At 42.2% G+C, this 27513-nt stretch overlaps 1 protein-coding gene across 1 annotated transcript; it reads right to left on the reverse strand.

Moving 5' to 3' along the window:
* Positions 1-674: 674 nt before the first annotated feature.
* SNX18 (sorting nexin 18) lies at positions 675-27513 on the reverse strand. The gene is made up of 2 exons (XM_083883216.1): positions 25906-27513; positions 675-2138 (listed from the first exon to the last, which is right to left on the reverse strand). Exons 1-2 carry the CDS (start codon positions 27446-27448, stop codon positions 1885-1887), a joined length of 1797 nt encoding a protein of 598 aa, XP_083739342.1. The 5' UTR covers positions 27449-27513; the 3' UTR covers positions 675-1884.

The following is a 27513-nucleotide window of genomic DNA, read 5'->3' on the forward strand; positions in this document are numbered from 1 at the left end:
CACATAATTAAATGACATATGAGAAAGCAGGAGTACTGCTGGGAAGAGCTGTTAGGGGAAGGGGTGAGTTTTGAACGTAGAATGAGACACCATGAGGAAGGTAAAGAGCAAGTCACCCCTATGACTGTGGTCCTTATTTTATGGTCAATCTTGTTTGCAGCCTGTTTCAACAGGCTGGAAATGGAGTCTCTCCTCACTGATTGTCCTTTCTTTTACAAATACTTGCTTTCCCCTCTTCATATTCTCTATTTTACTGCTTTGTATATGTACTAGAAGCACCGCCAAACATAGCTTGTGCAAAACAGCCATCTCCAAACATTTGCGGATGAATCTTAGAACCAAAACTACATTCTTACATGTTATTCCTCTGAAACAGAGGTGTGGGGTTAAACTACAGAAACTCACATGATTATGTGAAAGAACTGCACATTTCTGCTGCATAGGTGAGGAATGATTTGTACTTAACTGTAACTGTTGCTCAACTTCCTTTTCCAGGCTTTCATTTGTTTAAGCTATTTTTGATTAATTGAATTAAACAAAAAAATAAACATTTTGCTTCCTCACAAAGTTTTGTTATTTTTGTTTAGGAGAAAAAAGATAGGATAAACAAAAACACTCTTTCACACTGACCTATAAGAACACCAATAGGTAAGAAATACAGACTTCAGACTTAATTCAAGGGAAATAAGCCATAAACCTCTTTAAAAGATAGTGTTTACATATATATAAATGCACCCTGCTTGTCAAAAATATTTATACAAAACTTAAGACAATTGTTAATTCTTGAGTGTTACAAACATAAAAATGCCACCTGTTTTCCAAGTCAGTTCAACCAAGACTTCAGATCATTTATATTACTGAAAATCCCCATAAACTTTTAACTTAGTAAACTAATGAATCACAGTGGAGTTTCAACTCAGACAACTGGCAATGCAGATACAAGTCTGAAGTTAAACTGAATCAGCAACCGAACAAAGAGAAAATAATTTGAAACTTAAAAAAAATGTTGCAGCCACTTAGCTTGCATTAATATCCCCTTGATAAATGCAATTTTTATTAGGCTAACTCTTCAAATTTCTACTTACAGTAATGCTGTATACCAAAAAAAAAAAACCTCAAAAAACACCCCTCACTGTATTATTTATTTCAGAAAGGGAATAAAGTGGTGTATTTTTTGTACATGTGCTTAACATCCTAGTACATGTAACAAGTAAGTCTCCATTTCCAGGGAAAGTGTGAATAAATTCAACTTTTCCCTTTTGAGCCAACATTTGTCATAAGAAAGTACTTGCTATGCAAAATGGATGGCAGCTGATTTTTTTCCAGTCAACGTGAGGTTTCATCATCAGTTCCCATCATAGGCATCAACCCTTCATTCATTTAATCATAAAAATGTGACTTACTAGAAAAGGAAAAATAGAGTCTAAAGGCACAGAATCACATAGCTGCTCTAGTAGGAGTCTGTAAACAGAGAATTGTTTGAATTTAGGAAATCCAAATCTAGGAAAGTAAAAAGGCATCTGAAGCAGGCTTTTATCTAGCCAACTTCCTTAAATACCCAAAGGGCCTTGAGGTCTACGAAGTATGTACTAAGATACCGTATTTCAAAAAGCAATAAGGCAAATAGTATACTCATTATTTCAAAGAAGTTACAATGGTGTAGGCATACACAGTATAACTTAGTTACAATGCATGGTACTGTATCTACTACATAGCCCTATAACTGTTTCCTTTCTACATAATCGGAGATTAAACCCGGGTTGCAGGTGAACACAAACCCATCCTTGTACCGCCATCTACCACTGGCAACAGCTCTTCGGCGGCATTTGCTCTGCTGCCTGGGTCACGTTCTGTTCTTGCTGAGCAAAGTCCACAAACCAGAGACTAAACACTGTCATACTTGTGAAGAGCTTCTTCTAGCTTTTGTGTCACTTTCTGAAAAAAGAGTATTTGCTGCTGCAAGAAATGCTGCATCTGTGATTTAAAGTCCCTCACGCGAATTTTGTGGAAATGATTAATTTCTGCGAGGGTTGCAAAAGAAATAATGTTACAACGTTCTTGAATGCCCTCAGCTTTCTGGAGCTCCATCTTCCCCTCTTCCACGTGCCTCTTGCTCTCCTTTACTTTGGTGAGGGCTCCTGTGTAAAAAACAAAATGAAACAGTTGAACTGTGAGGAACACGTAGACTCAACTACTGAACTTTAACAAGCAATTTATTAACAACAAGGATTTGTATAAGGCTTATTCTTTACCAAGTGTATTTATAGGTGTGCATATACATATATGTGAATGAAAAGGATAAGACAAAAGCTTTTTAATGTAAAATATGAAGCTCAACACTTTTTTAAGGCTTGAGCATGCAAAAGTTACTAAAACATCCTATTTCACAACCTTAAAAATCAGATGGTGTCCTTCAGAGAATAAGTAATCATTATACCAGTAGAAGAGTAAGTGAAGGCATGAGAAAATTAGATGAATTTAAGCCTACATAAATAACAAAAAAACCCCAACCTTGCTAAGAACTGGACTATGTGAAATATCCCTTTTCCCAATCCTTGTGAAATGTCAAACGTGCATCTTAATACACAAAATCTTGACAATACATGTTTTTGCTTTTGCACCAGATACATTCCAAAACTAATTTTTTAGAGAATTACTAGAGAATCTAAAGGTTTATCTCAAAGTCACAGATGCTCAGGCAGACCTCACCTTTACACAGTGTTGTAAAAGGTAGCAGGAAAGAAGAGTTACAGAACTGACAATCCTCCCTCTCCAAATAGCTAATTAAAACACACACACATCCTACAAAAGCAAAGTACCATCCAAAACAGACCTACCCAAAGCAGACCCAAAAAATTATAGAATACCAAGACAAATCTTAAGACATCCGTATTATTGGACTCAATTTCCCACAGAGCAACTTCTTTGCCTTGAATATTACACACTTACTTAATTCATATCACTCAACCAAGTCAGACTAGTATAGCTTTTATCATCTCACTAGATTCTTGTTCTCTTAAATATTTGTAACGTTGTGACTCTCCGTTCAGATTATTACACTTCTTACACGAGACTAGAGCGTGCAGCCCGAAGGCCAAGGGCAGTGCCTGTCCCTGGGGGCTGTGAGCAGAGACAGTGTTCCACACCTTCCTGGCTCCCATGGCATGACAGTGGGATGGCTAAGTGCTTGGCACTGGCTGCTTCTGCTGACTGACCTCATCATCCCCAGCCTGGCCCCAAAAACACCGCTGAAAAAACTTTTCCACATGCAGTGGTGCCAGCAGTGACGCTGCGCCAGACGATCTGTATGTTGTCCTCTAAGGAGTAAGGAGTCTGTGAGGTAGGGTATGATCTGAAAAACACTTAATCCCTTCTCCTACAAAAAGAACACTCCTTTGATAAATTCAGGCTGAGCAAAATTTTTTCTGCGCTCTGTGGGCACGACAGGAATCCATGCACAGCTGTGAAAAACTGGGATTTGGGACTTACTGGAAGCCAGATGTAGCTAGTTAAATAAACATGACAATTCTTCAGTTGTGATGTGGGAAAGAGCCCTAGATGTTATTTCTAAAATGACCAAACTGGAAAATAAATATTGAAATTCACAGCATCAGCAGCTGAAAGCATAATTAAGCTCTGGATCATGTATAATCTTCAGATTATTTAACACCAATAAAAAACATACATTACCAAACACAACTGCCCTCCGGAAAGGAAAAGGAAAAGAAAAAGGAAAAGGAAGGAAAAGAAAGGAAAGAAGAATTTATAATTAGTGAAGGAATCCAGTGGGAAAAGTATGGTACAATCATTAATGCACACTGCTCTATTAATGCATATGGATCATACTGGTCCAGTAGTGGAATTTCCTTTAAAACCCGGACAGACTATAACCAGATGTCAGCAATATATGACAAAACTCATACATGTCCTTAAGTATAAAGCTATACTTTAATATTGCTTGGGGTTTTTTTAATGCCTTTAAATTATTAGTAATATAATTAATCTTAAAATAACTGCCTAGAGGGAAAATTTTATCTTATTTTAGGACAAAGAATGCTCCCTAAACACAGAGAAAAACCCTCCTAACCCACATGCTTTATTCTAAGAAGAAATTAATTATTTGTTTTAAAATGTTATTTTTAAGCTGTTCAACATCTACTGAAGTTTGCAAGACTTAGTTTAGCAAATCCGAGAAAAAAAGTTATTAGTTTTCATGGCTTTGAGAATAACTTAAGTAACAAAAAACTCCCAGATTTTCTCCAAACACCTCTCCATAATCTACACGTCTTATATTTTAATCTATGTGAGCAAAATCCTGAGCTGGAACAGCGATTTACTGATGTGGAAAGTTCAATGATTCATCCTACAGTGAACAGGAGAAGGACAGGGAACTGGGGACTGGAGAGCAGCCCCTTGTGTACATCCCTCTTGAAGAGAAGGAAGGGTTCTTGTGCAGAGATGCCTCATGAGGTGATGGTAACCAACACCTAATGACTCCAAGCTCACAGCTCTGGAGCTGCTGCACCCCAGGCTGTACAGCATCAACTCCTCCAGCTCCATCCTCACTAAGGGATCCAACACACTCAGCACCTACCCCAGCACCTCATACCGCCTGCTGCCTCCCTTGTGGGATGCTGGGGTGAGCAAGGCCCACCAGTCTAGAAGTGCACCTGCAGAACTTTCTCCTGGTTTCTGGTTTTAATTATGTGAATATCGAGTATTGGTTTGGACAAGCAAAAAAAAAGCAAGATGTATCTAAAAAAAAAAAAAAAAAAGAAGGCTGAATCACAGCAGTCCAAGAAAAGGCTAAAACATATTTTAGGAAAAAGCAACAGAAGGAGCCACCTCCCAATGCATATTAGCTCAAGAAAGCCTACTGCAGAGCACATGCCTGGGATAAATATACACCAGTGCACTGTTCCCAGAGGGATGGAATACACAAAAATAAATTCTTGGGCTTTTTTTAGATGCAGATGTACAGTTTCTGTTCAATCTTGTTCATGCATTTAAAGACCTTCTGTCAGGAATCACTTTCTTGTGATCAGGATTAGCTTTCAAACAAGTGAGGAGGGCCTGGATTAAAAATGATGCAAAACTTTGCTACATTTACTTCTATTCTTAAAGGTGGGGAAAAACTTACATGAATGCTGTTTTGTCATTGCCCAAGGCCTTACAGTAAACAGACTCTGATGCTCACCTCAGCTAAGGGTTTAAAAGAGATTCAGATTTCAGTCCTTGTTTTGAAATATGAGATTAGATAACACAAGATGATATAAATACATTTAACAAGGAACATTTGTGCTAGCAAAATTTCTGCTAGTGTGCTGTGCTAGAAGCCAAGAAAACAGAGACAATGTAGAGTTCTCGACAGAAATAAATAATTTCAAGCCATAAAACACAGTGTATTAACAGCAACTTAAATGGGTCCTGAGAATTTATGAGGAAAAAAGGAAGTGTATTGAGACAGTAAGGTTCTCATGCAAACATGAGATTGCTATGAGGTAGGAAGAACTGCATACATTCAGGGGGAAAAACCCAATCCTGACCTAAAAGCAGTTAGCTTTGGGTCAAACAATCTATTTTCACATCATCTGCAGTTTTATTCCAGTAACAAATGTTTTGAGATTGTGTGAAGCATCAGCTAAAAATGGGTTTGGATCCATATACTCAATCACCCTCCCCACAGGGAATACACATGTACTGCTATGATCCCATGCTGATGTGTGTGTCTCCAAGTTGCAGCCTGCAATGTGAGCAGAAGGCAGAAGTTTTGAGGTTCCTCTCCTGCCAACTACAATGCAGACCACTTTTCACTCCACTCCTTAGTCTTCCTAGGAAGGCAGGCCTGCCCTGTGCCTGCCAGCACATGCAATCAGAACCCAAAGAACAGTGATACCAGCTAAGGAAGTAGCATCCTCCCCTTTCCACCTCTTCTCAACGCACCCAAACATCAGCTCTCAAGTGCTGCATGCAACAGACAGGAGTGAAACATCGGCTGTGTCTGAAGCTACCAACCCACATAAAGAATTCTGCAGGGCAGGAGCCCTTTTTTTTTCTCTCTTTTTGCATAGTGTTTACTACAATGACATCTGTTTCATGACAAGGCTTTCTTAAAGAGCCTCCATTCTTAAAAAAACACAGTACATTGCTGTAGCAGCAGCAATTTAACTGTGTACAGTAATGCTGCATGTGGATGAAACAGAAAGAAGCATCAATTTAACACTGCTGAACACAGCACCTGAAGCAGTGGCAAACGACTGTTGAAGTCACTGAGATCTGAAATTCACAGTCAGTCTCAAGAATCCCTTAAGTCACCAATATATCAAAGTCTTTGGTATCTCACTTCAAAATATCAACTTGAAAACACACCCAGCTTCTAAGAGCCAGCAGGTTAATTTTTTATATCCTGTGATTGTAATACCTTTATCACTGCAGCTATTAAAGTACCTCTTTCACTTCAGTGATGAAATACACTAAAACAGAGCAAACACTCTTGTTTTCAATCTCTCAACAGCCACACCTCAGAAATTGTGTGCAAATAAAATTATGTATGCAATAAATATTTCATCTTTCTACTACCTGCAAGCTACAAAATAACATTTAGTGCACTACTTACTAGATGGTAAAACAACATATATTTCCACACCATTCATCTGTCCAGCATATTAAATATTCTAATAGAATGCATGATGTCCTTCAAAGCATCTTAATGGCGAGAGAGCTTTGAACATGTCAAAAAACTCCCTTTGCTTTACTTTTCTTACAAGAAATCCAAGAAACCATCTCTAATGAAAAAAGAAAAAAAAATATTCATGACGCTGCTTTCATAAAAATATGTAAAAGCAAATAGTGAAACTAGAAATACTTTCTTTTTCCTTACTTAATGATTAGATTATTTAACTACAGATCTTTGCTTAAAGACTTGAAAAATCAAACCCTGGGTAGCCGAGGTGCATGGAAACAACGTTATTGCTAATCCAGCAGAGTGCTGCCAGAGCAAGTTGGTCTACATGTTTGTTCCTCATACTCCAGATCCAGCAAAGATGTTGTTACAAGATGTCTCAAATGACTAATCCAATAAAAGAATGCAAGTGGCCTGGGGAGAGAGGTGATGCTTTAGCCTAATCAATGGCTTAGCTATGTGATCCAGGTCAGCCCTGGGTTACACCATCATTACCTCCAACACAAGGGAAATTGCAAAAGCATTTCATGAATGTCCTGGTTTCAACTAGGGTAGAGTTAACTTCTTCTCAGTAGGTGTTAAAATGGTGTGTTTTGGATTCAGAATGAGAATGGTGTTGATAACACACTGGTGTTTGGGTTTTTCTAAAGCATGCTTATTCCAAGTCAAGGACTCTTTTTTCCTCCCTCCCAGTCTCCTGTTCTGCCAGTGAGGAGGTGCACAAAATAAAACTGGAAGGGAGCATAGTTGGGCAGGTGATTGGAATTGACCAAATGAATATTCCACACCACACAAGTCACGCCCAGGATATAAACTGGGGGGAGTTACCCACAAACACAGCAGACCTGATTTCTGGAACGGGGGTCTGGCATCGGTCACTGGGTGGTGAGGAATTGCATTGTGCATCACCTGTTACCATTATTACAGAATTTTACATTAGTATCAATTATTAAACTGCTCTTATCTCAACATACAAGCTTTACTTTAAGTCTCTTCCCTATTCCACTGGTGTTGGGATGGGGGTAAAGAGAGGAAGGGGTTGAGTGAGCAGTTGTCTGGTGCCTAATTTCCAGCTATACTCAAACCATGACAATGACATAACATAGCGTGAAATCCAACTCTGAAAAAACCCCCAAATTTCTCCCTCGCAATTGAAAGCAAAATAGTTTGTAACAGAACAGAGATTTTGCTACACTGACAGATTATTTTCTCAAGAATGCACTGAGCACTGATTAACAAAAGAAGCCTACACTGAGATTCTGCAAATTCTTTACATTTTCTGGCCAAGATTTATAATGGAAAGCAGCATAATAGGAATTTGCCTGAAATTAAAACCAGAAGATTTCTTCAGTAGAGACTGAACTAAAAGAAATGTCATAGGGAAAAAGTACCATTACAGTTATCAATATTGGAATGAGTTGTTTTTCAAAATTCTAGTTTTACACCAAAAAAAGCAAGTGATTTCAAAACCAAAGGAAAAATTCTGCCACTTGCTTTTGGTAAGTGCCAACACAATAGTTTTCAAACCCAGCCTTTGTGTTTAAAAGATGATATCCTTCTCCTTAAGGGCTTAAACAACATTCTCTTTTCCATAGTGAAATGTCAGAAGTATAAAACTCAAATACATAAATTACTTTAGTATTATAGAGGTTTTTGTAGATACATGAAAATGGCTATGACGCTTTAGAACCTGCAGCCTAACAACAGTTAAAGACGTGAACTTTATTTTTCATTGTTTTGTTGCCCGTTGCTCAAAAAAAGCCCAGAATAACATAGTGCTATCCTGTAAATTTAGGTTTTAAATTACAGCACTCTGCTGACATTTAGATCAACACTGACTGACTACAGAGGCATAATTATTTGTTCTTTCAGGGACCCTGTTGCAAAGTTTATTGAAAGCTGACACTAAAAATCAGATTCTTCAGTTCAAATTGAAGTTATTATGGGGAATGTCTGTATAAAATAATTCGTGCTGGAAATTAAGGAATATAAAAATAAGAAAACACAAGCCGATTCTGGGAAAGTTGATTTACATCTATAAGGGGACAGAAGGCTCCAAGGAGGAACCACAGAATTTGCAAAAGAAAAGGAATCACAGCCATGGAGATGGGCAATCAAAGGTGCTCAATCCAGGTTACACCTAGATGACTGAGATCAGATCTGCATCAATGACAGGACGCCCCTGCTCATCAGGACTGATTGGAACCATACTGGCTTCTCAGAAACTGATCAACTCCACTCCTCTGCCTGGAAAACTATTCAGGAGAACTGGAGTCCAAAAACAAGTCGCATGAATATGTGATCTGAGCAGAAGTGGACAAAGGAACCCTGCCTTGGGGAGAATAAACTGTACATAAACTGGACCCTTGGTGGCAGGATTTGTGAACGAGGAGGGACTGGTGTGATGGAGGCCTGTCCTGTATTCACCCAGTGCCGATCCTGGGATCGGGGCTGTCCTTATTGTGGCTTTCCGAGTTCGCTGTTACGCGAAAGTAAATTTTATTTTTTTATTTTTCAAATCTGGTTGTCTCATTTATAACAGATTGGTGACTCCGACGTGATACAATTTTGGGCTTCATGGGCACCCTGCATTGCTCAGGAGGCGCCCTGATGATTCCCAGTAGCCTGACAGTGTGGGAAACCCAGTGGAACAGACTGTATTACGAAGGAATTTAGGCCACAGCCACAAAAGGAGTTCGAGCTCAGAGCTTGTTTGAGAACTTGAGGGAGACCCAGGAGAAGGGTCTCCAGGAGCTGTGGATATTTTTCATTTGTAAAATTCTACGTGCACGAAGAGCTCACACGGGAAAAGAAACTGTAAATACTGCGTGGTTGAGTGAGTGTGACTGTGTGTCTGAGACACGGAGCGAGAGCGAACCTTGCGGACGCATTTCCACTCTTCCGCGAGGGAAGTGGTCGGCCAAAAGGGAAGCAAATGTAATGGGATAAAAACTCCTTTCCTGTGTAAACCCCCAAACTAGGGAAGGTTCTTGGGCATCAGTCATGGGAGAACTAAATGAGAAGGGTACATCCTCTGAGTTTGGGAACTGGTAAACCTTTTAGTTCAGGTCTTGGTAAGCCCAGGGAAACACAGGCAGGGTGATCAGGAATATCTCACCAGCTGAAAGCCCGTAGAACAGTTTGCTGCAGGGTCAGTAGCTTGGTGATACTGATCAAAGGTAAGCACATGTTGGTTTAAATAAAGAAACAAAAGGGGTTTGTGTGTGAAATTGACATTGGACCACACAGAAGGATCACTGGTAAGTAAAAGGACTGAGATCCTGAGCAAAATGGGAAAAAGGAAAAGTAAAGCTCAGAAAAAAACCTAGAAAAACAGGGGTCTGGAAAAGAGAGTGGTGCTCTCGAAATCCCGAAGCATAGCCCGATGGGCTAGATGTTGGAAAATTATGGCAGATTGCCCTAAAAGGAGAAAATTATCTAAGGAGAAATGATACATTATTGTGTGGAAGTGTGGGGAGGTAAGGAAATCACAGAAGGAGATAAGGAACCACTTAATGTGGTCGATGTTTGATGCTTTTGAGAAAATAGAAAGTTGGCAAGAAAAAGATAAAAGATGAAAGGACGCTTCAGAAGGACTAGGGGTGCCGAGGGCTTTTCATTCTGGGGTCCAGAACATCTAAAGTGCCCACAATAAAGTTTAAGACCTCAAAGGAGGTGCTAAGGAATATGTTGTCTCATTTTAAAAGAGAGTAAATGGATGTAGGAGTGCTAATCCGCTTCCATTGTTTTTGTGTAAGCAAAATGCGTGTGTAGCTGAGAGGTTTACTTTTTTGTGGATTTATTTGTGTTAGTTTCCTGTGCTGTGAGAAGAGGACAGATATTAGACTCTTCCCTACAAAAATTAAAAACGTGCCATAGTGCCTAGGGTGACATGGGGGAACCCCTAGATCTAATGCCTTTACCCAAACCTGCACTAGCCTGGGCTTTATCCCCGAGACCCTCACTTCAACCCTTGCAGGGGGTTCAAGCCCCCCCCTCCCCACTGATGGATTCAGCCCCTCTGCTTGGGCTGCGGCGCCCATGGGCGGAATTTCATCCTCCGCCCACACACGCTCCCCCATCCTGGGACTCCTGCCCCCGCCAGAGAGGGCCTCTGTGTCCCTGCTCCCCCTCCCTCACTTCTGGTGGGCACGGTGCCTCTGCTGCCTCGGGCCACCCCACTCCTGGAGCCCAGCTGCCCAAGCCGGGCCCCGCGTCCCTTCCCAGCCCCTGCACCCGTCCAGGAGAGGAGAAGGGGGGGCTCGGCACAGCCCCTGCCCAGGCTGCGCGGCTGCTGCCTGTGGCTTCACCAACGCCTGTCGGGGAGCCTGCCTTATCTCCTGTTCCAAATTCAGGCTTTTCCGGGGCTTCCGCCTGTTTTTTTGGGTTTTTTTTAGACAGCTTGTCTCCTACTCTGTAAGGGTGAACACCCCCACTAACCCAGGCACTGCTCACAGTCTGCCTCCCTTATCCCAGAGCTGCCTGCGCTCTTTTTCTCCTGGTCCCTGCCCCTGTGCTGCCAGGGGCTCTGTCACACCCAAGCCTCAGTTGCCCTCCCTGCTGTGTCCGTGGCAGGGCTGCCAGATGCCCCAGGGGCCACCTGGTTTTCACCAGGAGACCCCTGTTCACACTACAAGAGGTAGATTATAACCTGTTGGGAAGAAACACGATTATTGCTCTTGATATAAACCTAGTTGTGAAAGAATCCCAGCTGGTGGTAAGCTTGTACAAGCTGACCACAAAAGATAAAGGTAAGATAAATTCTAAGGTTTGGAGGAAGCAGGAAAATTGGAAATAGAACCCATTAGCATTGAAACAGAAAGACCTGAGGATCCAATTAGAGTTAAACAATATCCCATTTTGATGGAGGGAAGAAGGGGGTTGAAGCCAGTGATAAATGAATTGGTAAAAAGGAGGAGGACAGGAGGACAAGTGTCTTACTAAATTTCTTGGGAGATAAGGGATTGAAAGTTTCTAAATCCAAATTGCAGTTTACAGAGCCAGAGGTAAGATATTTGAGACATTGTTTAACAAAAGGTAAGAAGAAATCGAACCCTGAAAGGGTAGCTGGTATTATTGCATTGCCTTCCCCAAGGACAAAAAGAGAAATCAGACAATTATTGGGGCTTTTGGGGTACTGCAGACAGTAGGTTGAGGGGTACAGTGAGAAAGTGAAGTTCTGCTATGAGAAAATCACGACTGACAGGTTGAAATGGACTGAACAGGATGAAGAAGGATTCAAAGAACTAAAGGAGACCTTTATAGCAGCACCAGTGCTAAGTCTCCCTGATACAAAAAGACAATTTCAGCTATTTGTGGATGTCAGTAACCATACTGCCATGGGGTGCTAACCCAGGAGTGGGCAGGGGCTGGGAAGCCTGTGGGGTATGTATCAAAGCTTTTGGATCCAGTAAGCAGGGGGTGGCCCACTTGTTGGCAAGCAGTTGTGGCAGTTGCTTTGTTGGTAGAGGAGGTGAAGAAGGTCACCTTCAGAGCCCCATTGGTAGTATATACTCCTCACAGTGTGAGGGGCATTTTACAGCAGAAAGCAGATAAGTGGCTCACAGGTGCTAGACTTCTTAAATATGAGGCTATATCGGTACACTCACAGGAGCTGGAGTTGCAAACCACTTCAGCTCAGAATCCAGCCTAATTTTTATTAGATGAAGCATTAGAAGAAATTATTCATAATCGTGCAGAGGTGGTAGAACTGCAAATAAAAATAAGACCTGATTTGGAGGAGGAGGAGATAGAAGAAGGAGAGAAATGGTTTGTAGATGGTTCAGCAAGAGTGGTGGAAGGGAAGAGAAAATCTGGATATGCAATTGTGGATGGCAAAATGGGAAAGGTAGTAGAATCTGGGCCTCTCAATGCTAGCTGGTCTGCTCAGGCTTGAGCAGTGTATGTAGTACTACAAGCACCTAAGAGGCTGAAAGGAAAGAACGGAACAGTCTTCATGGATTTGAAATATGCTTTTGGTGTGGCCCATACATTTGGAAAAATTTGGGAAGAGAATGGTTCAGTTAGTACCTGTGGGAGAGGACTAGTACACAGAAAGATCATAAAACAAATTTTAGAAGCTATTAGGGAACCAGAGGCCATTTCAATTGTGCATGTCAAAAGACACCAGGTAAATTCCAAACTTGAGGAAATAATCTGGCAAATAGAGAAGCTAAAAATGCTGCATTGTTAGTGGTAAGTATACCAAAAATAGAAAGGGGTGAGGTTTCAGGATTATCCCCCTTGACCCTCTCAGAAGGAAATAGAAGGTTATGAGAAAATAGGAGGAAAACTAGAGAAAGGCAGATGGAAACTGCCAGATGGGAGAGAATTGTTGTCTAAAGAATACACCAGAAAAATTCTAAAAGACTCCATCAGCTGACTCACTGGGGGGCTCAAGCCCTTGCAGAACAATTTCTGAAGGTTTTTTTGGGTATAAAAGGATTTATGAATTAGCAAAGCAGAAAGTATAAGGATGTACGGTACGTCAAAGAATAAATCAGACCAGAGCATGGCAAGCATTCTTAGAAGGTTGTCTCTTATCGTCTGTTTGGGAGAGTCCAGGTAGATTTTACAGAATTGCCTGAAGTAGTGAAATGTAAGTATTTCACTGGTAATAATAGATCAATTGACATATGGAGTAGAGGTTTTTTCTGGTGCACGAGCTACAGTTCAGACAGTCTCAAAAGTAATACTAGAGGAAATTGTACCTAGATATAGAATAATAAATTATATTAATTTGAACCAAAGGACACATTTTACTTGTAACACAAAGCACTCTCTTGGGATTTGCTATACACAAAATCCAGCCAGGAGACAAGGTGTTAATCAAGACCTGGAAAGAAAAGGCACTAACTCCTCACGGGGAAGGTCCTTTCCTTGTCCTTTTAATCACAGACACAGCAATTAACAACAGCAAAGAAAGGCTGGACATGCACCTCTTGAGTGAAAAGGACTGAATGTCTGAAGAAGACACCCAAATGGAAAGTGAACTCCTCCTCAGGGGACCTGAGGATAAAATACCATCAATGCACCAAAATGACCGAGGAAAACATGATAAGTTGTTTAATACCAGGATGCCCATGTTATCCACATATTCACTTTAAATGTGGTATATGTAATGAAACTTGGATTGTACATTGTGTAAGGGGATTTAGAGGTTTGTGTAAAAAGTGTGTAGAGGATGAGCTAACCTTGACTGACCTTATCTTACTAATCGTTACAGACTTGGGTCTATTGGAGCCAGATCCTCCAGAACGGCTTCTCATATATCGAAAGGGGATAAGGGGAAAACTGGAATCGAAATCACTAGTCCTAGCAGTCGAGTGCCGAAGGTCCAATCAAGTGCCCTGTCTTGCTAATACAATAAAGTTATCAAGGTGAGGCACTGCTAAGAGAAGGTATGCACCTCAGTCCAATTATGGGACCCCTGGAGAATACCCCTGCTGCCAAGAAGATGGTTTTCCTTGCCATGGGCCACAACCTGGTGGGCGCAGGCAAAGGCAGAGGAGTACATTTGTGGGGAATCCTAATGGTCCTGAACCTAGTCATGTGCTACACGATTGGCCTGCCCTCAGAGAAGCTGCTCCACACCAAGAGGCAGAGACAAACGAATAGATGCAAGCATTACTTTGAAATTGTCCTAAAGAGACAAGCAGCAATTAAGGCTATGACATACCAAGCCCACTACGACTACCCTGAGGGCAAGGGAAATGGGTACTGGACCTATAATGGTACTCGATTTGAAATATGTTAATTGGAAAGAGAAACAGTTTGCCAAAACCCAGTAGCGACGCCTAAGAAAGGGCAGTCAGAGTTAATTCCTAGAAAGAGAAAATTTTGACACATGTAATACACAAAAAAGATACTGAATGGATGTTTTCGGACAGTATGGATGAGGGGAGAACTAAATCCACTTTTGTAGGATATTTTCAGATGAATAAATTGTGCTATGACAACGGTCAACTGGAAATTGGTGGAAGGACCTACTGGGTAGGTAAGAACTTGATTTTTTAATTAGGTTTGTATTGAAGTTTTTGGTTTTATATTGGTTAAAGGATTTTTTCACTAAAGGGTGTGGGGAGCACTATGGGTGTGAGAAGGGGTGAGGTTAGAGCAATTAAAGAATAAAGATAACTACTCAGAATGACCCACTTGGAATATCTTGCTCAGAAGGGACTCAGATAAGGAATCAAATATAAGCATGAATTAATGTGTTCATGTAAAAGGGGAGGGATTGTTATGGGGAATGCCTGTATAAAATAATTCGTGCTGGAAATTAAGGAATATAAAAATAAGAAAACACAAGCCGATTCTGGGAAAGTTGATTTACATCTGTAAGGGGACAGGAGGCTCCAAGGAGGAACCACAGAATTTGCAAAAGAAAAGGAATCACAGCCATGGACATGGGCAATCAAAGGTGCTCAATCCAGGTTACACCTGGATGACTGAGATCAGATCTGCATCACCGACAGGACACCCCTGCTCATCAGGACTGATTGGAACCATACTAGCTTCTCAGAAACCGATCAACTCCCCTCCTCTGCCCGGAAAACTATTCAAGAGAACTGGAGTCCAAAAACAAGTCGCATGAATATGTGATCTGAGCAGAAGTGGACAAAGGAACCCTGCCTTGGGAAGAATAAACTGTACATAAACTGGACATTTGGTGGTGGGATTTGTGAACGAGGCGGGACTGGTGTGATGGAGGCCTGTCCTGCGTTCACCCAGTGCTGATCCTGGGATCGGGGCTGTCCTTTATCGTGGCTTTCCGAGTTCGCTGTTACACGAAAATAAATTTTATTTTTTTATTTTTCAAATCCGGCTGTCTCATTTTTAACAAAGTCACTTTTTAATCTACACAACTCAAGAACAAACAAAACAGTCTTTGCTAGATATTTCAGAATGCTAATTAGCTGTAACCTCATTTGATGGTCTTAACTTATAAATTGATTTAATTAACAAAAACTAAATTAACAATGATGAATACAGTAAAATGTCAATTTTTCAAAACTACCAGGGTTACTGGTAGTCTAACTAATATCTAACTAATATTTTTAAAATTTAAAATAATATCATTATTAAGATCTGATCAGACTAATTGAGCATACATCTGTCAGTAAGTGTACACACAGAGGAAGAGCATACAGAGCCGATTTATTTATCCAAATTTACAAGGACTGTAATCATACCTGTGTATGTTCAGAGAGTGTGTCTTGGTTCGAAAGACAGCTATCTGCTAGGGAAAGACAGGACCTCTGCAGGAATGGAGAATTCAAATCCCCTCCCTCCAAATTATTATAATTTAGAAAATTACAGGGGCTTTTAGGCAGAGGTATGGTGGTAGGAATAACAGTTCTATACTAGTATGTATTACAAGGCAAAACAAACAACAACTACAGCATTAACAAAAAAACAGTACCAAGAACCTCGAGGGCTTTGCTTCACAACACCCAGGGCAGTTTGGTCTTGGTGCCCCTGCAGGACCCTCAGAGCACCAGGATGGAAGTGTGGAAAGTCTCGGGCTGGTGGCTGAACGGCAGGATGTCCCCGGCAGGCAGGGCCGGGATGTCCCGGCAGGGCAGGGGGTGCAGGGTCACACTGTAGCAAAAAGAGCGGGGCTGAAGAAGCCCCGAGGTGGGACAGGGCTGGTGGCTCAGCTCCAGCAGGGCAGGCGGAGGAGCTCAGAATTTCAAGGCACGCGAGCAGGTGATGGCAGATTTCCCAGGGCAGGACTTTCTGGTGGCAGTGAACTCCTCCTGCAGCAAGCAGCAGCCTGGCTGGGTCCTAATCTCCAATGCCAAGAGCAAGAGATCGAAGCTGCCTCCAGCTCTGTCCTTTACCTGCCCCAAAACTCGCGTTATCTCCTCCTCTCAGAGAAACTCCCAGACACAAAGGAAGTGCAGCCAGGTGCTACGACTCCTCTCCTTTGTGCCCTTTGTTCTGTTTGAGCACCCTTAAGTACCCAGTAGTTTCCTAGCAACTTATGGGAAAAATTCTGTAAGCAAAAGAAAAAACAAATCTAACCCCCAACAGTGTGAAATGATCACACTACTGAAAAAATATTTGTATCTCCACACTGGTCAATGTGCATCTCAGTTCCAGAGCACCCCAGAGGAATCTACGGGCCTTGGTGTGTAGCACCTCCAGTACAAATGTTCTGCTGGGCCATCCTACACCACACTGCTACGTGAGCAGATACCATAGCTTGCCTTTGGAAGAGTTGATAACAGAAAATGAGAGCAACATGTCAAGTAAACGAAAGAAACATCACAGAATTATCATTTTAATACATCTACCGTCCCACACAATGCCATTGGTGAAATTTTTAAAAACTCCAACAAAATATAATGCTAGGTAAGCAGATAGAAAAAAAAGTGTAAAATGAGATTAATATTTTCCATTCAAATCTTGAATACAGAGACATCAAAACTGATCTTTTGATGTATTGTACACTAGCAGCCTTCTAAACAAACAAATGACCTTATTTCAGACACTAAAGCATGTTTAAACTGTGTTTGTGAATAGTTTTGACTTTACAAGCACCTACAATGATATCTGAAAGGAGGCCCACCAGGAATCATTTGACTGTAAAATTCAGTTAAACTATGTGTACTGTTATCACAAATATAATATTTTACACCACAGCCTGAGAAGCAAACGCTAACTAATGCCAGGTTTGTCCAGTTCTAAGGCACTCTGTACTTTTTCGCACTCACATTTAAAAGAGTTTTTCTTTGGTGTGGTTTCCAGCTGGCAGTGCAGACTAGGGGGACAGAAATGAGTGAAACATAAACTAGGCTGGTCACCAGAAACACAGTACATTTGCCCATTAGAAAGTTAGTAATGTTTTTCAGGACCACACTTGAAAATTTAAGCAACTGGGATTTGCAGAAGTACCAAGATGAAATCTTTCAGTCATTTTTAGTACTTTTCATTAGTTTACATCTAACTGGGGCATCAAACATGCTCTTTAATATAGAACTCTGCTTTTCCAGAATTGGAGTTGGGCTATTACAGTCTGGTTGTCACAGGTTTTGAACACTAATTTTCCCCAGTTAGGATGCTAGGAACAAGCATTTTATGTTAGAAAGATGCCACAGACTTTTAACAGCTTTCGTAAATGCCCTATTCATACTCCTGACTTCAAGACAACAGAAATTATGGTGTCCATGGATAAAAGAAATTAATTTTCAGTAGAAATGTTTAACAACAAAGGAGCAGAAATCCCTCCCCATCTCCAGAATGGATGTAAGCACTATTACATTAAATGCTGACTTCTTTCAAAATTTTTTTAAGATTCATGAGATTGATTTTTATAAGATTCACGTCCATCTACATCATGGGATGTGGATGGACAGGGGAAGATAGGTAACACTGTGTATCAATATCCATACACTGTTACTGAGAGAATTAAGTAAAAATGCAAGTTCCACTGACTCTCTTGCATCACTGCTTCATTGGGGCACAATGAAACATCTGCTTTTGGATGTTGTTTTCTGTTAAGGCTAAAAGGGAAGCAAAGAACAAATAACACTTATGGTTTGCTTGTCTATTATCACCTGCTTAGCTCCAGTACTGTCCTAAGATAAGCAAATAAAACATGTATAGACAGTTTAACATAAATTAATATGGAGTCAAGATGCAAATGAAATGCAGATACTGGTTTACTTTATCCTAGTACCCTTTAATTGCCCTCTCTTAGATTTCTGAACACCGTAGTTTCTCTATAAAAACAAAAAGAAGTAGAATTGTATTGTAGAATTGAATTGCCTGTAGGCATAGAAAAGGTAGCTTAGTTCATTATGATTACAAAAGTTGTCCACACACAATGTGTACCTGCCTAAAACAAAGCCTGAAAACATCAAACTTCTTCCTGTTCTGCTACAATAACAACCCAAAGTCACTGGCAAGAACTGAACAGATTGTTTAAATGCTGGTGAGTTGTTAGAGTTTTTTTCCATTTTATTTAAGTCCTCATGGCTTTCATGAAAGACACAAACAAGAGTGCATAAGAAAGCATGTGCCATTTGTTTACTCAAGTCTGCTGATAAAGCTCATTTTGGGGACTCAGCCAAGTGTAATTTCCAATTTTTTCCATTAAAATTTTCAGATTCTGTGCTATTTGAACCAGGCAATTTAAAATACATAATGTGCCAACAGGATAAGTTTATACAGTCTGCACTTACTGACTTGGCATTTTAACTGTTCAAACAAAGTCTAACAATGAAGTCATGGAAATGCTGCAAAGGCTGAAACATGTCCTTGTTTCAAAGGTGAATTACAAATTAAAAGTCAGTCAGCTTGTTTGTTTTTGATAATGTGCTAAGAGAGAACTGGAAGAGCTCAGGGAGCTTCTTTCCATTTTCAGTCTACCAATTCTTATCTTCTGTGTTTGGATGGAAGCCCTTTCAGCCAGACTAGGAGCACCCAGAGCTTCAGGAAAACCATCCTACCATATAGATTCTTCATATTTCTCTCAAAAGGCATTACTTTGTTTTTGAAATAGAATGACTTCCTCTTTCTCCAATATATTTTTTAATTCTTCAATGTCGACACGGATCTGCTACTCCCTAGTTGCTCACAGGGCCTTCCCAGTAGACAAGGCCTTACTACTTGTGATGAGCATATAGTATGGAGAATTTTCTGTGATCTGACTAAAAATCTGATGAAATTTTATATTTATTTACATATGCACTGCCTGTAGTCAGACCGAGAGGTGCGAGCTCCAATCAAAACTTCTCCTCTTAGGACTAAGACTTTCTGGTGTGTGGTAATGCATGCAGTCCCCCCCATGGAAGGAACAGCTGTAGTCTTCCTCTGATACCAGCAGGTCTAGAAAAAAACTCAACCCACTGGTGTTTCATTAGCCATGAAATGTCTCTCTGTTACTGAAGGTGTATGATACCAGATGAACTTCAAAAAGTAATAGGAAAAAGACCCATCACAACAGCATGAATCTCACTCCCCTAGAAAGCCACAGAGATTGATTGTGGGGGAGTGGAAAAGAAAAAAGAATCATACATTTAGCAGACCCATGCACCTTTCAGAGAGTCAGGGCATAGAAGTCCTTTTTTTCCTCTTTCTGTTTAGTTTCCTTCAAGTAAAGCCATTGCTCAACTTTAGTCGTTTTCTCCTGTCCTGGCTTCACACAAACTAAGGCAGCTGTAATTTTATACAGTTTCTAAATGTCAAGATTCTTTCACATTTTATCTCAATTTCCTTAAGGTTACCTTCAAAAATTGCGAGACAATATTGGGTAATGCAGCAGCAAGCAGACAGTGTTACATCATCAGTGTAACAGCTATGGGGAGGCTGACACGGCAGAAAAGAGAAGTCATCCTGGAGCAGTACATCCTTTCTCACCAAAGCTCTTACACAGATGAAGTGCCCATCTCTTTTTACTGCTGCAAGGGTTATCTGGCTAGGATTACATGCCTAGCTCTTACCCAGCAGCTACCTGAGTTGAAGCCCATGCAAAGTGTATGCATCTGAGGGACACAGGAGAAAAAAAAAACCCTAAAAGGTGGATAGAAAGAAAAAGAGTGATAAAAAATCATGTCTGCACAACAAATTGAAGAGCTTAGGAAGTAAACATGAGAGAAAAGCACTGCTTTTATACTGTGATATAAAGTTTTAGGTGCCAATTTTAACCAGTCTGATTTATTCATTAATTCAAATATCACTTCTTCCCTGGGGGGAGGAGGGAGAAGGAAGCTGAAAATGTTAGTGTTCCAAGTTCCAGTGCTGTTTGGGTTTTCTGGTGCTTTCAATTTTGATGCATTTCTGTCTGGATGGATTTTTCACCCATAGTTTTGTAAGATATTCTAAAAATACAGCAAGTATATTCTTTAAAGCCTATGTCTAGAGTTAAGTTTGCTCCGGGTAAATAAGACCATTTTACTTTTTACAAACAGTGACCAAGAAACAAGTCATTCAGGTGTTTTTTAAAAAAAATCTATTAAATCCCAGCATGAAAGGGAAATGGAATTGCCTGTATCTCAGGAAACATTTAGACCACGTTTTCAGATCTCTTTTGTAAAAACCATAACCAGAAGTTTGTCAAACATTAACATCATAACATTAGGAGAGAAGAAATCTGGACAGCAGAGATGAAAGAGCATGTTACTCAGTAGTTCTTCCACTGTCATGAGTCACAAGAGGCCAATTATAGTAATTCCTACAACAAAACTTGAAAGAAAGAAATCCAAAATTCCCCCAACTTCTCTACTCTCACTAAGCAAATATGAAGAGAAGAGAGTCAGACAAGAATGAGCTAGGATACTAGCATTTGCTGTCTCCAATTCCCACAACTGCACAAATTTTCTGAACCTGAACTTGCATGGGCCTGGAGTGAGCATTTGTGTTGAACATTACAGAAGTAGGAAGATTGCATCAAGTTGAGCGAAGCTTTAACAATTAATATGTAGAAATTATTTCACCAAGAATGCCTAGGGAATTTCCCCAAGTAGACCTTGAACACATGAAGGAGAAGGTATTATCCATTACAAATGAGAACCTGCTTTGCTTCTCAAAATTAAAAAAACGGAACCAGTATTTCTTTGAAGATACACCAGTTCTGCAACAGAAAATTACAAAATACAATTTAGTTTTTTGAGCTTTTGGAACTTAATATCCCTCTTCTGCAAATGTTTTGCTGTAGGCTAAAGAAAATTGTATACAAGTCTATTTGTCTAATATGTACCTTCCATTCCAAAACCCCACGTACATCCCCAAGAATATTTTCATGCAAGCGCATTAGAAGCATTTACCTACATTGAGGGCTTAAATTCATGAAAGTATTGGGGTGTTTATAAGCTTGAGGCATCACTCTGCCATTGTCTACCCTATCCAGGCACCAGTTTTCCTTAACCCCTTAGTTTTCCAAACAAAACCTATAGAACAACAAGCTGTTGTAAAGGACATATGCCTTGGTTGGTATGTTCTATGCCAGCCTCAGTGGGACTCTCAAACCACGTATTTCCAGATGGAAATGTGGGGTTCCCAACTGGGCACATTCTTTGCTGTAGGGATCAATCAAATGAATCATCAGACCTGGACTAGGGTGAATATGAAATCAAGAAAGGTCTCAAAGTATTGACCTGTTGATCCTCGACTGGCATGTGATATAGAAATGTTCAAATACTTCCTCTGTCTCTCCTGTAGCAGGAACTTTTAACACTTCCTTCTCTGCAGACAATTCCTTAAACACTAGGAACTCAAGATGAAAGAAAAGGAATCTTGTAATAGAAAAAAGGAATCTTGTAAACTTTCCTACTGAAGGAAGGAAAGTTGCCATTTCATAAAGTATCAATTAACAATATAATTAAGACAACAGTTTGAAAATATTTCCACAGTCTGTTGGTACACGTGTTTTACACAAATTACACAAATCAGATCACACAGGATGTCCTCAGCACAGAAGAGAGAAAGATCTGAATTCCACCAGTACAAGTATCTGAATTCCAAACACAACAGTAAACACATTTTCCTGGTAAGAGGCACACAAAGCAACAGCAAGGCTTCCATGGCTTTGGTTCCTAATTCTAGAAAAAAAGACAAAGCCCACACAGAGGGAAACTTTTAACTTTTTTTTTTTTAACCCTGTGGCTCTTTTTGCATAAGTTGCAGAAAGTTTTTTAACAAAACCTCAGACATGCAGAGTTCTCAGTTGATAGCATAAGATGCACTTAGAACTAACATTCAGCAGCTCTTCAGCTAACTGCAGTACAGCAGAAGCATAAAAGGACAAGACAGTTAAAATTATAGAATCACAGAATATGCTGAGTTGGAAGAGACCCACAGGTATCACTGAGTTCAACCTACACAGGACATCATCCCAAGAGTCACACCAGATGCCTGAGGGCAGAGTCCAAATGTTTCTTCAAATCTATCCAGCTTGGTGCTTGTACCACTTCCCTCAGGAGCCTTTTCCAGAGCCCAAAAACTGTCTGGTTGAAGAACCTCTTCCTAATATCCAACCTAAACCTCCCCTGACACAACTTCATGCCATTCCCCTGGCTTCTGTCACCAGTCCCACAGAGATGAGATCAGTGCCTGCCCCTCCTCCTCCCCCTCCCAAGGAAGTTGCAGGCTGCAATGAGGTCTCCCCTCAGTCTCCTCTTTCTCCAGGCTGCACAGAACAAATGATCTCAGCTGCTCCTCATCAGGCTTCCCCTCCAGAACCTCCAACATCCTCATGGCCCTCCTCTGGATGTTCTCTAGTAGTTTAATGTCTCACCCTGTGGCACCCAACCCTGCCCCCAGCCCTGGAGGTGAGGCTGCCCCAGCCCAGAGCAGAGGGGACAATCCCCTCCCTTGCCCGGCTGGCCGTGCTGTCCCTGATGTCCCCAGGACACGCTTGGCCCTCCTGGCTGCCAGGGCACTGCTGGCTCATGTTCAACTTGCCATGGCCCAGGAGCCCAGGGCCCTTTCCCTGGCACTGCTCTGCAGCCTCTCATTGCCCAGTCTGTCTGTACATCCAGGGCTGCCCCAGCCCAGGTACAGGATCTGGCACTTTTCCCTGTTGAGCTTCATATGGTTGGCAATTGCCTGGCCCTCTGCTCTGTCAGGGTCTCTCTGCAGGGCCTCCCCGCCTTTTGAGGGAGTCAACAGCTCCTCTCAGATTTGTGTCACCTGGGAACATGCTTAGTGTCCCTTCCAGTCCTGAGTCAAAGAGCCCAGGGCTGAGGATGGAGCCCTGTGGAACCCCCCTAGTGACAGGTCCCCAGTCTGATGTCACCCATCCACTGTAACCTTTTGTGCAGAAGAGTTATACCGAAGATATGTGAAGAAAGACATACCAACTCTGTTTTTTCAGATGATTTCTTATCACAAAGACAGTTTCATAGCTGTTGACTATACAAACAGATATTTGTATAGTCTATAGTGACAATATTATTTCTCAAAACTGGCAACCATCCCAGACAGTAAATTTAAGACAAAGCCTTTATGTTCCAAGAACACCAAACAGTTCATATTTTCATCTGAAGTTTACAAATTGGAATGGAAAACCAGTACCTTTTAAAAAGTACCTCTTAAGAGTAATAAACAAGCAATATATGGAGGGCAAAACATGACTCTCAGTTTTCCTCTGGTTTGCTGTCTTTTAACAAAAACAACAAACAAACACACAACCCACACAGCTGAGCTCCTGTCATGACCACAGACACTCAAGACACCAATCTCTCAAGCCCTGCCATATTCCTACGACTAGTATGTACCACGGACGATAGTGTGAACACAGTGCCAGCTCAGAGGTGCCAGAGGGTTAGCAGTTGCATGCAGGAGTGTTGGGCATCTCTCCAATCTTCTCCAGGACAGTGCTCTAGCCCAAAATCAACTCTACATACTTCATGCTCATGCACTGCTCTAGTTATTTACATGAACCTTCAGCAGTTCAGTAAGTAAACTTGACCAGTAAGTGTAAATTCAAATAGAACCACAAAAGAAATAAGGTTGGTTTCAGCACATATCTTATTATTTCCAATACTCTCCTCAAAGGCTTGTCTCCAAAAATACTTCAGTGAAGACCTCCATATAACATTAAAACTTAAGTATTTATTATTTAAATAGTATATACAGTCTGCTGGATTTTTCCTTCTAATAAAAAAAAGTGCCCCTTTATTTTTTTCCAGAAGCTTACAGATAATCCTATTAGATGACAACTCAATTTAACATGCTCTGCTCCCAAATGTGAGGCATTGCCAAGGACACTCATCTCTCCAAACCTAAAATATCTGAAAGCTGTTATCAAAACACAATTGCTAGCAAAGCAACTCCTCTAATGTTAACCTTCACACCTCCCTTTCTTCTTCCAAATAAAATTAAGATTTTTTAAGTTTCCACTCACAATTTTTGATATTTGACAGCAGAACGAAAATCTGACTTCGACGCATGCAATTTTTATGAAAAGCTGACTTTCTTAAATAACAAATCGTGCAACAACAAATTTCTAGCAACTCTCTTTCCTCAGATGTTCCTAGCAATGCATACCTCTGCACACCTGCCTTTTTGCTCTCTTGAAAAAACTTTTTCAACTCTCTTTTTACCAAACGTAATGTACTTTTCCAGATGGAAAACCTCTGAAAATGTCATGTAAGGACAAAAAGAATGATTTTCTCTGAGTGATAATTCACTTGGGATGCAGAACACTACTTACTAATTTCCAAAATAATGTTCTACAAAGCTCATGCAGTTTTTTGGGTAACGTATGGATACCCATTTTTGCAGAGCATATGTGACGTTTTCGTGGTCTCTTTTACAGCTCAAATCCCCACACTCTCCTGAACTTTGAGTTGAAAACTACAGGTAAGGAAGATAATACAAAAAAGAATTAATGATGGACTTACCTACTTGCAATGGTAAAGAATGTATGACTATCAATTTAACAGCAGCATCTCCACATATACAGCACTACAAACTTCTGTTTATCTGATCTGATCTGGTCATTAGTTATACAGCAATTTTTTTTTTTTTTTTCATTTTTGAGTTTCCTTCTTTCTAACAGATCACAAAGTACCTTACAACCTTACAACCAGCAATCTGAACCTGGAAAGAGTGTTTCAGCTAGAAAGATGCTAAAAGGATAATAGGTGAGCAGCATCTGTTCGTGACAATAAAGGAAAAGGTTGAACAACTCCAACTAAGAACACCATTACTCTTTCAAAGACACCACAAGATGCTTGGCTGAACAAAGATGTCCCAGCAGCCTTAAACATCTCAACAGACTGACGCTGCAAAACACACTCAGCTCCACATGCACTTTGAACACGGTGGTTGATCAGAGGAGTACCTGCATCCTCATATTACTTCATATTCATTACCTAACAGGCAAGAGATTTAAGATACCTCACATACCTCAGATTAAGAGATGTTTCCATACCACTTGATTTCCAGGGTTTAGAAACAAGCCCGATAGTATTTAACGTATAGGCAGTTTAGCAATCACTTAGACGTGGTTGCTTCCAGAGATAGGCAGCCAAACACAGCAACCCCCAACCAGCAAAACTCCCAACTATGTTTAAGCCTTTGGCACAAAACGAAAATTGTCCCTGATGTGGTTTTTGTATTTCTGGTGAGAGTTTACCTAAGTAAACACAGGAAGACTGAACACAAGGCCAGCAAGCCAGACACAAGGCAAATTTAGCCCCTGGTTCCTATATCGGTTGCATACCACCGATATCTACTACTCTAATTGTTTCAAAAACACATAAAGGTCTTACCTTTCTGCACATGGATGATGTCTGGAAAGTTGGCCAAATGCCCCTGATACAGTGCTAACAAATCCATCACAGGATCTAGGTCCTGCCGGGGCTGATCTGCAAAGAGGTCCCCAATGGCATCATAGGCTTCTGCAGTGAAGGCTATGGCTTGGTTGAGGCCAGCTGAAAAGGCCTGCTGGTCCAGCTCAAACGCCTGGCTGAGGCACTTGAAGGAGTGCCCCACCTTCTGGTATTCCTTCTTGAAACCGGTGACTTGCTTGCGGGCAAACTCATTGGCTGTGTGATTAAGTTGCAGGGCACTCTCATCCATCTTCTTGGTGAAGGCTTTGAAGCCATCCACCTGGCTTTCCACCTCCTGCAAGTCCAGGCTGGCCCCAGGGCCTGTGGGGACACTGATGGTCAGAAAGAAGTTGGCACCCACCATCTCATCCTTCTCTGCCTTGCGCTTGCCTTGTTTCCAGGCCTTCTCATCCGTGCTGGGACAGGTGAGGAAGTGCTGGAAGGCATCACACTGAGCCAGCACGGGGTGGCTGCACATGTGGTCCATCCACCAGGCCAAGCCTTTGCGGCGTTTGGAGATGAAGTCCTCCTCAAAGCGGCCAGTGGCCTGCTTCTCCGGCAGGTGGGGCACGGAGATGACCGGGAACTTCTCTGCCAGGCGCCCGTAGAGCCAGTCAAAGTGCTTGTAGCGGCGGTGCACCTGCTGCCCGGTGTGGCTGGGCACCAGCTTGTAGGCGATGTAGCTCTTCATGCCCTTGAATTTGGTCTGTTTGGTGGGGTCCTCGATGGAGCACTGGAAGGGGTAGGGGTTCTCCTGCCACTCGGGGCCCCTGGGGCCCAGCACCACGCACAGCTTGTCCCCGTCCTTGACGAAGCCGGACGCCTCGCCCAGCACGAAGGCCTCTCCGCCGGACTTGACGAAGGTGGAGAAGCGGTTGAGGTTGCGGCTCACCGTGGCCGAGCTCTTGGCGCCGCCGCCGCCGGGCGGGTGCGGGTGTCCCGGCGGGTGCCCCGCGCCGCGGGGGCCCAGGGCGGGCTCGGAGCGGGTGGACAGGCGGTACCGGCCCGGGCCGCCGCCGCCCGCCGCCTCGTACTCGGGGTACGAGCTGCCCAGGGCGCCCGGCTCGTCGGCCACCGTGGAGCTGTCGTCCCAGTCGTCGTCCCAGTCGTCATCGCTGCCCTGGCTGGGCTGGTAGGAGCCGCCGTAGGGCGGGAAGGGGTACCCGGCGGGGGGCGGCGGGAAGGGCTCGGGCGGGGGCTGCTGCGCCGCGGGCTTGAAGGCGGCGGGGGGCGGCAGCGGCTCGAACCCGCCGACCGGGACGTTCGCGTAGCGGGCGGGCGGCGGCGGCTCGGCGGCGGGGGCGCGGATCACCTGCACGTAAGAAGCCGGGAAAAGCCCGCGGTCCCCGCGGCTGTTGACGCCCTCCAGCCAGCCCTCGATGTCCTGCTCGCTGCACAGGCTCAGCACCTCGTGCTCCCGCAGCGAGATCTCACCGGGGTTCTCCGACCTGAAGTCGTACAGCGCCCGTGCCCGCAGCGCCATCGCCGCCCCCCGGGGCGCTCCCCGCGCCGCCGCCCCTCACCGCGTGGCGCTGGCGGAGCCGCGGG

Source organism: Zosterops lateralis, assembly GCF_965231275.1.
Source record: "Zosterops lateralis genome assembly, chromosome: Z".
NCBI classification, from domain to species: Eukaryota; Metazoa; Chordata; class Aves; order Passeriformes; family Zosteropidae; genus Zosterops; species Zosterops lateralis.